General features: G+C 45.4%; 5 protein-coding genes across 5 annotated transcripts; 4 read left to right on the forward strand and 1 right to left on the reverse strand.

Moving 5' to 3' along the window:
• Window positions 1-1,696: 1,696 nt before the first annotated feature.
• DSM5745_08950 (sterol desaturase family protein) lies at window positions 1,697-2,776 on the reverse strand (the record flags this gene model as incomplete). Its single annotated transcript, XM_026750966.1, has 5 exons — window positions 1,697-1,904; window positions 1,953-2,261; window positions 2,323-2,408; window positions 2,458-2,704; window positions 2,766-2,776. The coding sequence occupies 5 exons, from the start codon at window positions 2,774-2,776 to the stop codon at window positions 1,697-1,699; spliced, it is 861 nt and encodes a 286-aa protein (XP_026600052.1).
• A 1,070-nt stretch (window positions 2,777-3,846) lies between these two features.
• Window positions 3,847-6,054, forward strand: DSM5745_08951 (NCA2 family protein; the record flags this gene model as incomplete). The annotated part of the gene is made up of 4 exons (XM_026750967.1): window positions 3,847-3,869; window positions 4,047-5,585; window positions 5,633-5,758; window positions 5,814-6,054. The coding sequence occupies 4 exons, from the start codon at window positions 3,847-3,849 to the stop codon at window positions 6,052-6,054; spliced, it is 1,929 nt and encodes a 642-aa protein (XP_026600053.1).
• A 1,200-nt stretch (window positions 6,055-7,254) lies between these two features.
• On the forward strand, window positions 7,255-7,991 carry srgA (Rab family GTPase srgA; the record flags this gene model as incomplete). The annotated part of the gene is made up of 3 exons (XM_026750968.1): window positions 7,255-7,284; window positions 7,340-7,607; window positions 7,669-7,991. The coding sequence occupies 3 exons, from the start codon at window positions 7,255-7,257 to the stop codon at window positions 7,989-7,991; spliced, it is 621 nt and encodes a 206-aa protein (XP_026600054.1).
• A 1,181-nt stretch (window positions 7,992-9,172) lies between these two features.
• DSM5745_08953 (putative AAA family ATPase) lies at window positions 9,173-11,487 on the forward strand (the record flags this gene model as incomplete). Its single annotated transcript, XM_026750969.1, has 2 exons — window positions 9,173-10,702; window positions 10,756-11,487. 2 exons carry the CDS (start codon window positions 9,173-9,175, stop codon window positions 11,485-11,487), a joined length of 2,262 nt encoding a protein of 753 aa, XP_026600055.1.
• Window positions 11,488-12,984: 1,497 nt separating this feature from the next.
• Window positions 12,985-13,386, forward strand: DSM5745_08954 (uncharacterized protein; the record flags this gene model as incomplete). Its single annotated transcript, XM_026750970.1, has 1 exon — window positions 12,985-13,386. One exon carries the CDS (start codon window positions 12,985-12,987, stop codon window positions 13,384-13,386), a length of 402 nt encoding a protein of 133 aa, XP_026600056.1.
• Between the last annotated feature and the right edge of the window lie 89 nt (window positions 13,387-13,475).

The following is a 13,475-nucleotide window of genomic DNA, read 5'->3' on the forward strand; positions in this document are numbered from 1 at the left end:
AACTTTAAATAATTATACTTATAAAAAATTAGTAATATTTATAAGTATGCTTATATTTTATAAAAAATTTTAATATTATTAAAAAAAGGCTCCGCGAAATAAGGCCTAAAACTTTTAAAAAAGGTATTAATAAAGTTTAGTGCTTATAGCCATGTAAGGTATAAGTATAAATAATTTTTTTTATTATATATAATAAGATTTTTTTTATTAAAGGTTTTTTATATACTAGCAGGGTTTTTTTTAAGGGTATTTTATAGATTATATATTTTTATTTATTTATAAGGCCTTAAAAAACCAAGGCTATAAAAAAGGGTGATTATAAGGCTTATTATATTATATATAGCCTTTTTATAAAACTTAAAAATATTTATAAATAGCTTTGCTTATAAATAATTAAGTTAGCCTTAAATATTAATTTAATATATATTAAAAATATCTAGCCTCTGCGAGGCCAAAAATCTAAACCTTAGTATTAATTTTAATATTTTTTTTAAAATTCTTATTTATAAACCTTTTTTAGGTATATTACACCCTATCACACTATTTGCAAATCCCTAAGGCCAAGGACCTTATAGCATAGTTAAAGCACCACCTTTTTTTTAGTTATAAATAAATATTATATTTTATTTAAAGCGTAAAAATAATAAAAATAAGATATTAATTTTAATATATTAAATAATATTTTAATAAAGTTAAAAATAGTAATAATAAAGTTATATTTAATATTAATATTAACAATAATAATAGTATTTTATTATTATTTTTTAATTTAGTGGCGGGTCGCGGACAACCCTTTAATTTAAAAAATTATTAAAGTTAATATTATTTTACTTAATATTATTAAAGCTAGTTTATTATTATTTTAAAATAAATATTTTAAGTAATTTAAGCTTTAGCCTTAGGCCGCTAAGGCTTAATATACTTTATTATTATATTAAATTATATAACTTAATTAGGTTATTATTATATAAGATTTTAATTATTAATTAAGTAAAATTAAGATAAATTTTAAAAATAGGCCCGTGCGTAAAGTATTTTAAATTTATATTTATTTTTTAATTAAAAATAGCTTAAGTATAACTTAAAGGGTTATAAAGGTAGCCTTAAGGCTAGCCTTTTTTTTTAAATTTTTAAATAACTTTTTTAGTATTATTTAACAGGGTTTAAAATACTTTATTTTTATTAATTAATTTTTTTTTATCTTTATCTTTATTATTAGTAAAGATCTTCAAGACTTGTTGGTCTTACATATTTTATATTTAAAAAATTAAAATATACTTAATACTTTTTATTTTTTACTTTTATTACTGCTATAACGCAAATTTTTTTTTATTTAATATATACTTTATATATTTATAAACAAGTGTGTCCTTTTTTATAGAGGGGACTGTTAATAGCATGGCAAGCCTATACTATTATTAACTACTGCCTTTAATCCTGTTCTTACTCCAATGTAGTTAGCCTACCTTTAGAGAACTTAATAATTAATTAACGCATGAACCTTCTTTAAATCATTGCCTTATGACATCTGATTCAGTGTCTGTTATTAAAAGAAATTAAACAAAGTAATGTACTATGAGCATGCCTATAGGACCCCATGGCAAAGAAGCAGCCATGTCCATATTAAGTGCCACTGCAAGAAATTTTGGTCAACTACAATTCAACTCTACGCAAGCATGCAGGGAACAATATCAGATCATTGCGCCTTCTTCGAACCGCCAACGGCCTTGTGTTCTCTCCTTCGCTTAATTGCCTCGGGGCTGTATTCCGTGTCCAAAACATAATCCCACCACCTGAAACTGCTGGCGTAGTTGCCAACGAATTTCTCGTGGTGAAGGTCGTGATGGTCTGCCCCGGCCCAGAAGGGGAGGAAGTGGTGAAGGCTCCATGGAAATTCGTACCCACTGTGTGCATCAATGGCCTGAAACAAGCGAAGCACAATCCAAACATACATCGTGAATATGTGCAAGTCGCCAGTCACTGCGCACCAGACGATAGGACATCCGACAGTACCGAAACCAAGAATCATGACCTCAATAGGTGACGCGTATTCGGCCGCCATACCAAATGGAGCTGAGTATTGATGATGAATCTTATGAATGGCCTTGTAGAGTGGACCCCAATGCAGAGCACGATGGGAGAAGTAATGCCAGGTATCTTCCATGACAAAGAATATGGCAATCTGGTAGGCCATAGTCCAGAGTGAAGGGAACGGAACAGACGTGGAAAGACCGAAGAATTGAGCCATTGGATGGAAAAGCCTGCAAAAACGTCACCGAATTAGATCAAACTGCAGTGTGACTGAATTTGCATGTAACCAACCAAATTTGCGGCAATTCTACTGTGAAATGACTGAGAAGGACAAACTTCGCACAGTCCCACTGCTCTCGTAAGGATGGAATTTTGGCCTAGTCGGATGAGTGATGAGCAAAATCAACAGGACGAATCGGCTCTTACCGCCTGAATCTTGTAGTTCTTGAAGAAACCAAGAGTATCGATGAGTATCCACGGTAAAGACCGCCCAAAATAGACCAATTCGTGCATGACGAAGGACATGATCCCTGTTGCTAATACGTCGTTTTGCATCCACGCATACCAAGCTGCCCAGAGCCGTTCGGCGACATTGAAGTGTGCGCTATGGCCGGAGATATCATTGTAATGCTCCCAGTAGGTTTCTGGGGTAGTGGACGGGAATGTCGAATTCCTGGTCTTATTAGTATCGTGGCATGATATACAGAAGAATTTCCATATAGAGCGACACTTACATGAAGTCCATGGCGGAAGACCTTGTCTGTTGTCACCAAGTAACAGAGAGTTAAAGTGCGTTTATTTTCCCAGAGAATAGTCAACAGATTGAGGGTATACAAAAGGAATATTGAATCGAGTTTGGGAACTGTGGCCGGAGTAGTTATTTCAGGGACTCAACAAATAATTTCCCTGCGCACCGCGTGATTTTTGCGACCTGGGTTCCGAGTGGCGCGACCAGGCACCGGCATTGAACATTTAACCCCTGGCTAAACTGGCACCACACCACTGCTGAGCCGATCAGGACCGAATGGCTGATGATTGACGGACTCCGCTCCACTCAGACTGCCGCTAGTAATCACCTGAAAGAACACAAATACAGAGGAGAGTAATGTTTAGTAGGGGACAACATGATTATCAAGAAACATTTCGTGAGGTTAAGGGCCTGCCAGTTTTACATCTATTTAGCATGTTACTTGAGAATCAAATCAATACTAATATACATATAATATACATACTCTCAAGCTCTCTTGTCCCATGCAGACCCTTGTACGCGAACTGCTGGGGTGGTCAAGTCAATAAATAACATGTTTTGTGGGTTAAGCTCTGTTCAGAAAGGATCGCCTTCTATCTGAACCAGTACGAGGTTTTCGCAGGAGCCTTCAGACCTGGGGCTCTTGATTTCTTAAAACATAACCTTGATACTCCGTATTTCTTAGGGAGCACGAAGAGTTGGGGATTCCTGGATTGACCAACCCGAAGGTTGGTATTACCATCCAAGACCAAACCAAACAGGCGAACTGCACAACTGTTGTCTCGCATGCTCCGTAGTCAAGGCCCAACCCTCCTGATAGCCATGTTAAAGACCATACGTAATGGCCAATTTAGTAGTAGGTGGCATCCATCTTCATACTGGCCAGATAGTGAAGGTAGCCAGCCCTCATAACCTTACCTTTACCTACTGCCGCAGTTGCGAATAATAATACCTACAGCTCCGTTCGCCCCTGACGGTTCCAAGTTCCTCCAGAACCTCTAGGCTAGGTGTGCACCATTCCGTACGCGGCTCATCCTTTGATGTACGCAGCAGCCTGTGATGTCATAATGTCTAGCGGAGATAGTGCTCTGTAAGTTCTGAGAAGATCGCTGTCCAAATTGCAAATCAAGAGTTTCTCAAGATAAGAACGGCCAATCTTGAACGAACAAGTTACTCGAGTTCGACTTCTCCAGGTGAGGACAATGTCGGCTGTTCACAGGCAAGCTTGAAGATTACGTTTCTAGAACGTAGACTGACACGAACTCAGTAAATTTTATCGCCTTGAGACGCAGTTGGAAGAACTTCATCAACGGATCAATGACACGATTGAGGCGAACATTCGCGGCGGAGGAATCAATACTCTCAATGTGCACCTGAAAGAACTCGAGACGATAATCGGACAGCTTTCGATCAAGTCCAAGTCCGTCAACACTAGGCACCATGGTAAACTCTTGAGCATGATCACAAAGTCTCGTCAAACTCTTCGCGCTGCTTCTGAGTCCTGGCCGGAATCCGACGTCTTCGCACATCGTCTGTCAGATCTCTCGTGGCTGATAAGCGCGAAAGCATCTTTGCAGATTCTTGCGGAGGTATTGAAGATTTTCTCCGATAACGTTTTTCGCATAAATGAAGAGCTGAAATACTGGGAGGGCGTGCTACAGTTTGATTGGTGTGTCTGTCTCTATGCCTTGCAGATATCGCCATATAGGATGTGGCAAAGGTGCATAGCATCTGGTTGCGATGACAGCAAACGGACCGCGTTGGGACGGGACGCGGATGATCGCGACGCCCGGATTGGATCCAGCCCGAGTACGTGGTTGCGATTCTATACTTCGGTTCAGCGATGTGTTTCCCCAACGCCAAGCTCCTACAAACTTGGGCCGTTTCTTACTTTGAGCGGACCGAAGTTGGAGATACAAGCGAGGAGGAGAAAGCTTAAAGCCATGCGAGACTTCAATGCTAGCGCTGTAGGCCTTCTTTGTGAAGAATGTCTATCGTTTGAGACCGGCCTCCACGTGGCCGATGGTGGGATTAACGATGGTGGCCTGCGCCAACGAGTACGGACTACTGTCGACCTACTCGGATCGATCCTACAATGCCCCAGCGACGAGTTTGTGGCATTCGAGCATTTCGGGGGCAATACTCTGGCCTCCAACCAGGGTGAGGGAGGACTCGATCTCCTCGAGCCTCAGGCCATCCTTCAGGGACTAAATCATATCATTGCAGACACTCTTCCACTATATAAACACGCGACAGCTGGTAGTATCGTTGGACTTGGCCGCCCTCCAGTTGCAGTCCGGTATTGGTTACCCCTTTCGTTGGCTATGATTTCGGCCACCACATCATTGAGAATCGCGAGACATGTTGGTCCCGTTCTAGCCGAAGCGGTTTCAAACTTTGGAGCAACTGCGCTCGATTTCTGGAAGAACTGGGTTCTAGACCCTATATGGAAACTTGTGCGGACTATACGCCATGACGACAAGAGCGAGATTGCTTTGATGAGTAAAAACAGTCTAGAAACCGACCGGGCAAGCCTTGAGAGGATGGTGGTTGACTTTGTACTCGATCGTGACGAGCAGAACTATTACACTTCATCTGCCGATATAATTGCAGATAAAGTTAGGGAGGGGGATCTAACGCCAGTGCTGAGGGCCTACGAGAAGGACCTGCGCAGTCCTTTTATAGGCACATTCCGAGGCGACTTGGTGCGCGCTCTCTTGATCCAAATCCAGAAGACCAAAGTCGACGTTGAGGTAGCGATGAGTGGCATTGATGCCTTACTCAAGAGCCAGGAACTGGTCTTTGGGTATGTACCTCACTCTATGTACGGCAACTGAGATTGATGCGCTGCAGTTTTGTTGGTCTAACCCCCGGGCTTCTCATAACCTACGCCTCAATACGCTGGGTTCTTGGACTTCTCGGTAATCGAAGGGGTTTCAGAATGGGAAGGCGACAGGATGACATGCGATATGCTTTGCGGTAAGACGAAATTCTTGGTACTTGAAGGGATCAGCTTTGACTAACATGCCTCAAGGAATATTCATCGTATTCTATCAAGTTCTAGTCCTACAGAAGAAGGGCGCCTTGACCACAAGAACCATGGCCTATTGATATGCAATGCTGGGATCCTCATTGGTAAGGGTCAGACTATGCTTAAAGGAGAAGACCTTCGTTTATTCCAGGAGGATGTCGATGATTTAGTCAACGAAAATCGAGCTGATAAACAGCTTCGGGTAATCCAGAGGATGGCTTGGACGTACTCGAAATGGACTTGAAGGCAAATAAGTCTTCTCCAAGTGATGTATTTTCCATCGCTGGAATATTATCTGCCAAGCATACTACCGAAATATGAAATTTGCATGAGTGGCATTTGCATGAACCATGAACTAGTTAGGTGGCCACCAGTTCGCTCTCCTTTTTGCTACATAATGGAGCATCCAAGTTCTGAAGAATTGCAGTCTAATTTGCATAAAGCGGGTGAGTGAACTAGTTAGGTGGCCACCAGTTCGCTCTCCTTTTTGCTACATAATGGAGCATCCAAGTTCTGAAGAATTGCAGTCTAATTTGCATAAAGCGGGTGAGTGGTACACCAAGTCCGAGTATTCATAAGAGGCGCGCAAAGGACGAGGAGCTGATTGGCGAGAAGTTATGATATACTTGATAACTTAACGGGAATAATTGTCGAGTGAACTCGAGTCTCGGTCGGTTTGGCAGGGGGCGGAACCTTGAGCCTTTATCTAGCGAGCTACAGCATGGAGTTCGATTTCCAATAATACCCCGATTAGTTGACCAACAGGACCGGCAGTTGAATTTAACCCATAGACGCCCATAGCCCCGTTGTATCTGAAATCTGGGTGTGGAGAATCATTTCGATTCTTGGGGGAAGTGTATGGAGCAAATTGTATATCAGCAGCCATACTGCGGATACTATACCCCATTTAGAGTTGCGTCGTAGACCCCAATAATGATTGACGGACGTACCGAAAGCCATCCTGACTTACGGAGTAAGTCTTAATCTAACACACTCGTCATCCATACATTTAGTTGGGCGTCAACGAACACTCCTTGTTCTTGCTTTCAAACAAAAGCTAGCAGTCGGCTTTGTTACTTTCAACCGCTGAGCTCTATTCCCTGATTTTAGTTCCGTGGTTTTGGCCACTACTGGTACGCCCCGACCCTTGTTATCTGACTGAGGTAGCACATTTCCCTCTCTGTGCCTCGCCATCTCAGAGACCCTCGGCCAACCCTGCCATCCCAGCGAGTGCTGCGATCTCTCCACCCATGCGGGAGTCTCTAATCTATCAGACTGATTAAGAAGCGACGTATCTCCACCAAGCGAGGGAAGCCGGGAACATCGATAGGTACACGAGCGAAGTGGAAAGGAGGGGCCGAACCGCCAGCAGATTATAGAACTCTCTACAATCAGATACACCTCTGCGCATCTATTCACATCGCTCTATCGGCGTTTTCTCATAATGGCCGGCACTAGAAATTACGACTTTCTGGTAAGTGTTGTTGGTCGACTTGTACACATCCTGAGCTCTGACCATTTTGCCATAGATCAAGTTGCTATTGATAGGGGATTCCGGCGTAGGGAAGTCGTGCTGCCTTCTGCGCTTTAGTGAAGATTCATTTACACCATCATTCATCACTACTATTGGTATTGACTTCAAAATCCGCACCATCGAACTGGATGGAAAGCGAGTAAAGCTCCAGATATGGGACACTGCTGGGCAAGAGCGATTCAGAACAATCACAACAGCTTATTACAGGGGTGCTATGGGTATACTTCTTGTTTATGATGTCACCGACGAGCGTTCATTCCAGAGTAATAACCGCCCTATCCTATGTTCCTCGTGCACTGGTTGCTAACTTTGATCGCTATCTAGACATTCGAACGTGGTTTTCGAACGTCGAGCAACATGCTAGCGAGGGGGTGCACAAGATTCTTATAGGAAACAAATGTGATTGGGAAGAGAAGCGAGCCGTATCAACGGAGCAGGGTCAGCAGCTAGCGGACGAACTTGGAATACCCTTCCTCGAAGTCTCGGCGAAGAACAATATCAACATCGAGAAAGCCTTCTACAACCTTGCTGCCGATATCAAGAAGGGAATGGATACTTCGAAATCCGAGCAGACAGGCTCTCAGGGAGTCAGCATAGACAATCAAGGTTCGGGGCTGAGCGGTAACACTGGAGGAAAATGTTGTTGATCACCTTCCTGTGCGATATTTACCCATACCCGTCTCGTTCTTCAGACTCCTATCTGGACTGGCTCTTTCCCAGATATAATATGGTCATGCTAGTCATGACCCCTTTTACGCTGCGTGATTAGTCGGGCCACCTCACACCCGGTTTTTTGTCGGTTGGACCTATTATATGTGTATGTCTATAATCGTTCGAGGATAACCATTTCGTTCTGCTAGTTTTACTCAGAATCTTCGTGGCGGCGTTAACTATCTATCATGAATTACGAGCAAAGCGTGGCAACTACGCGACAACCTATCTTTTACCACTGTTGTCTCACCTAGATAGCCTAGCTAGCTGTCCAGAACCTCTGGGATTATGCCGGTAGTGCCTGGAGTCGGATTGGAGAAGCGCTCAGATCGCAGGCGAAAAGCGCCGACTAATGTCCTTGGCCTCGCATACGTTCGATTAAGAAGGGCCGTTGGACATTATAGCCCGAGGATAACTCCAATGAACTACATGTACTCCGTATACCTATAGTAGATCCGGCAGGGCAGTCAACGGCACACCCGTACTCGTAGTCCCTACAATGCGGTCTAATGAGTGAAGGATTCTGTTTTGCGCCATCTCGTCGCATAACATCCGTTTCCATACACGCCAATGTCTTCCGTGTATATCCTGTACTCCGTAACCTTATCCGTGTACACTGTACAGAGTATGCTGTAGGCAGCGCGCCAACTAAACCAAGGCGGGATTAGTACTCCGATGCTCTAAATAATGCATGCATTTCCCCCCACCTTGGCATTATGCACATCTCCTTCAGTTCAACTACTCTCAATTTCACTGAACAATTGAATGGGTACACAATAATGGATGATAAGAACAAAGGGAAGAATCAGATAAGAAGCCTCATACCGGTCATCCCCTGGTCGATAAATAGCTTACATGTCAAAGACCTAGTTAGACCTGTCACGCTGTAACTCTGTACTTGGATGGATGTCTTGATGAAAAATTTTGAAAGCGGAGAGAATCCCCATGGGTTTACCGTGACTCTCCTGACTCTCCGCGCAGCAATCTTCCAAAGAAATGAAAATAAGTCAACAAGGGAGGGACGTACACTGCCTCTGAATACCCAATAAATCGTGCTAAACATTGCACTTTTCTGACCTTGTCTTACTCCTCCGAGAGTTGTGCGCGTGTCCACAGCATGCCGGAAAACCGCGATTTCTCCGTACGGTCTCTGCCGAAGCAAATAAGAAACGACAACCGGGACGCCTTTCGAGTATACCTTTCATCAACCTCTTTGGCGACCCTCAAACTCAAGGCCGGGGACATCTGTCGAATACTGACTCCCGCCGGATCATCGAAGCAAGCCATAGCATGGAATTCACCGGAGAGCATTGGGAAGTCAGTCATACAGGCATCGAGAACCCTTCAGGATTGCTACGGGATCAAGCTCAGCGACCAGGTCTCTATTGTAAGGGTGGACGAGATCTTGGTAGACATCGCGTCAATTTCCCTGGTCGACTGCTCGGACCCCGACAAAATTGAACGATACGGACCGATTGCAATCACAGACAGGGAGCATTGGGCATGGGCTTTGGAATTTCCTCTATCAAAATGTGAAGCCTTAGGTGTCGGCCTGACTTTTGACTTGGAACTGAGAGGTCAAAGGAGGAGCTTTAAAATTACAGGTATTCGGGGGGCGGCGCAAAACCACGATAATACCTTGTTCCGGCTCTCTGGAACTTCCAAGGTCTTGATCGACGATTCTCACGACAGCACCGAGGAGGATCTAAGCTCTCACCTTCAAGTCCTCCCACTGGGTCTTGGAGGAATGGGCCGCCAGATCCAGTTGCTTAATGAAAACCTCGCTGACTTTCACCCGGGACTAGGCGCGCTCGCCATGCCACCGTTTTATGAGCATGGCAGAGGTATACTCTTGTATGGTCCCAAGGGAACCGGAAAAACCGTACTTCTGGGCCAGATCAGACAGGCGGGATGGCGAAGAACGTTTGACCTCGACTCCTCGTCAATCGGCAGGAACGCCGGGGATGGAGAGGCCAGATTGCGCAATATATTTCAAGAAGCTATTCGTTATCAGCCTAGTGCGGTGATTGTGGACCAACTGGACTTCCTTGCACCCAAGAAGCAATCGCTGGACTCGCATTCTTTAGCACCAGTATTATGCGAATGTATGGATTCAGCAAAAGGGGCCCGTGTTCTAGTAATCGGTGCTACTCGCCATCCGAACGACGTTGACGATGCTCTGCGGACTCCTCACCGATTGGCTAATGAAATTGAGCTGCAGATACCTACGGCGCGCGATCGATCTGAGATAATTACCGCCATATGCGGAGGCCCCTCCCCTGTCCTGAGCGAAGAGCTTATTGAGCTTATAGCAGAAAAAACGCACGGCTATGTTGGCGCTGATATATTTGCTTTGCTACAGCTTGTATGCCGCAAAGCCCGACAAAGACAAACCAGCAATGATGAAGACAATAGTTCAGACTCTGCGGAGACTATCTCGAAAGCAATTCAGGGGTTGCGCATTGATAATGGTCCAGCTGTCGGGCTCAAGATCGAGGAAGGTGACATTGTGTCAGCTCTCCAGGAAACTCGGCCAACTGCTATGAGAGAAGTGTTTTTGGAGACGCCGAAAGTAAGGTGGTCGGATATTGGGGGTCAACATGACATCAAAAGACGACTTCAAAAGGCTGTCGAGCGGCCATTAAAGGTACGATTTTGAGATTAACAAGATGCGAGGTCCAAGGCACTAACATACTTTAGTTCCCCGAACGTATGAAACGGCTGAATGTAAAAAGCAAAAAGGGCATACTTCTTTACGGGCCTCCTGGCTGCTCTAAAACTCTGACCGTCAAAGCTCTGGCGACCGAAGCAGGCTTAAATTTCATGGCCGTTAAGGGTGCTGAAATCTTGAGCATGTATGTCGGTGAGTCTGAACGGGCCTTGCGCGAAATTTTCAGAAAAGCTCGCTCCGCCAGACCTAGCATCATCTTCTTCGATGAAATTGATGCCATTGCCTCCAAGCGTGGAAGTGCATCTCAGGGGGGCGTCAATGTGCTCACAACTCTCCTCAATGAGATGGACGGTATCGAGGAGCTTAAGAGCGTCTTGGTCGTTGCTGCGACGAACAAGCCTGAAGTACTCGACCCGGCATTGATGCGTCCAGGGCGCTTGGATAACATCCTTTACATCGGGCCCCCTGACTTTGAGGCGCGGAAGGAGATCCTTAACATTTGGTTCTGCAAATCCATGGTTAACCCCGAAGTAGCAGTGGAGGAGCTGGCCCTAAAAACTGAGGGTTATACTGGTGCAGAGATGGTGAGCATTTGTGAAACTGCCGGAGATGCTGCGTTGGACGAGGAAGATGAGAGTGGCCAGGAACAAGATGTTCGCTGGAAACATTTCGAGTACGCTCTCCAGCAAGTCCGAAGGCAAGTCACCGAGGACGTCATTCAGGGATATGAGCGGTGGCTAGATGCTGTGGATGTTAAGTAACCCATTATATAGGGTATATACAAGGCTGGACCTGATCTCATAAACGTTTAGTCCCTCCAACTAGGGGTGGTAAAAATACTTGACAAAATGACGAAAATCCGGATTTTTACTGTTTTGGACGGTCAGGAATTATTCCTGACGAATGAATAATTTAGTCACCTGACTCACGGCGAGCTAGGCCTAACTAGGAAGGCGGTGCGGGCGGCCGGCGGCAGAAAACCCCGCAAATTTAAAAGGCGCAGCGTTTTTTTTTTTTGTGAGCGGTGAAGGGCAGAATTACTTAATTGGCTAGTTCCTAGATTGGGCGCCAAGGCGGCCTCTAATTAGCTACATTTGCCCCACTTTACTAATCACGTGACTTATTTCTGACGCCGTCAGGAATTCGGCTCGCATCGAAAAAAACCGTCAAGTATTTTTGTGGACGGATTTTTACCATCCCTACCTCCAACTGTACAGAGTACTACGTCATAGTCCGTACCCTAAGTCCGGCTCAGACCCCGGCCCGAATCTAACCCATTCCAGTTAGACTAAATTTCAACTCCGGCATGGCATAACTCTGCACCTGGGCATTCAAATGGTCTAACCTGTTTGATCAATGTGTTTCCAGGTCCTTGCAACTTGAGAACAGCCCTATTTGCGCCAATTATCGCCATCTGACCAGGTCTGTATACACCGCATTGCGTGGATCACCCCACTTCTTTGTCGAGTTACAACACTTTTGTTGCGTTACACCTCGACCTTCACTTCTCGCACCTCGAACGTCGCGGAGACCAACCCAGACCCTCTCTTAGACGAGCTCATTCATGCGCCATGTACAGGGAACTGCCTCGTCATCGCGAAATCAAACGCTCTTTGTCTCCTCTACCAGAGTCAACATCCAGGAGGACCTCCCCAAGCCCAATGTCAGAGGGAAGTGTCGGCGGTCACAAGAGACAGCAGTCTGCAAGCCGCTCTAGGTCGCGAACGCGGACGCGATCCTTGAGCCGGCATCGAAGCCGGAGTCAGAGCCGTAGCTGGACTCGCAGTCCGGCTTCCCGGTCATACAGAGGCAGGAGCTACAGTCGGAGTCCGAGCCCTCCAAGCCAGAGGAGTTCAAAGGTCAGATCTCAGTCCGTTTTCCAACTCACTGAACTGAAGCTAATGCGAGAGTCCCGCAGATTGTCATAGAGAAGCTCACCAAGAACGTGATGGAGTCGCACTTGCGTGAGATATTTGAAAGCTTTGGGGATATCCGAAGCATTGACCTTCCCATGAACTATGCATGTATGCAGTGCCCACTTGTCTATCCTTAGTGGTGGAATTGACACGACCTGTATTTAGTTATGACGAACAGGGGCACGGCCTATATCCTCTATGATGACCCGGCAGACGCGGAAGCCGCCATTGCGCATATGCACGAAGCGCAACTTGACGGAGCAATACTGAACGTATCGATAGTATTACCAAAGAGAGCCTTTTCCCGTTCGCCACCGCCTATCTCGAACGCGAGAGGGAAGTATGGACATCAGAGACACCTCTCAGGACGACCTGCGGACAATCGTTCTTCTCGTCACTCGCCATACCACCAGCGAGCCGCTTCTCCCCGAAGATATGGTCGTTCTAGGCCTATGGAAAGGCATGACTTATATCGGCCCCGGTCGCTCACGCGCTCGCGGTCCCGATCACCTCGTCGCTCTCGATCATTCTCTTCAAGGTCTCCATCGGTATCCCCACCAAGAAAAAGGGTGCGAGCGCAGGGTTCCAGTCCTCGTCGTGGCAGCCGTCGCAGCCCCAGCTACAGCAGCTACGACTACAGCAGTCGTAGCAGGAGTCGAAGCGCTAGTAGAGATAGGGGTCGCAACCAGCGGGGCTTACCGAGGAGGTAGCTCCTACGACTTGCAATTATCTTCCTATCTCTAAAGTAAACAGCAAAAAAGCTCGAGTATAATAGTTTATTGACATGGTACACAGCGTGAGTTTAGTCCGGTTTATTCCATGGTTGGATGGTT

Source organism: Aspergillus mulundensis, assembly GCF_003369625.1.
Source record: "Aspergillus mulundensis strain DSM 5745 chromosome Unknown scaffold_11, whole genome shotgun sequence".
Classification (NCBI taxonomy): domain Eukaryota; kingdom Fungi; phylum Ascomycota; class Eurotiomycetes; order Eurotiales; family Aspergillaceae; genus Aspergillus; species Aspergillus mulundensis.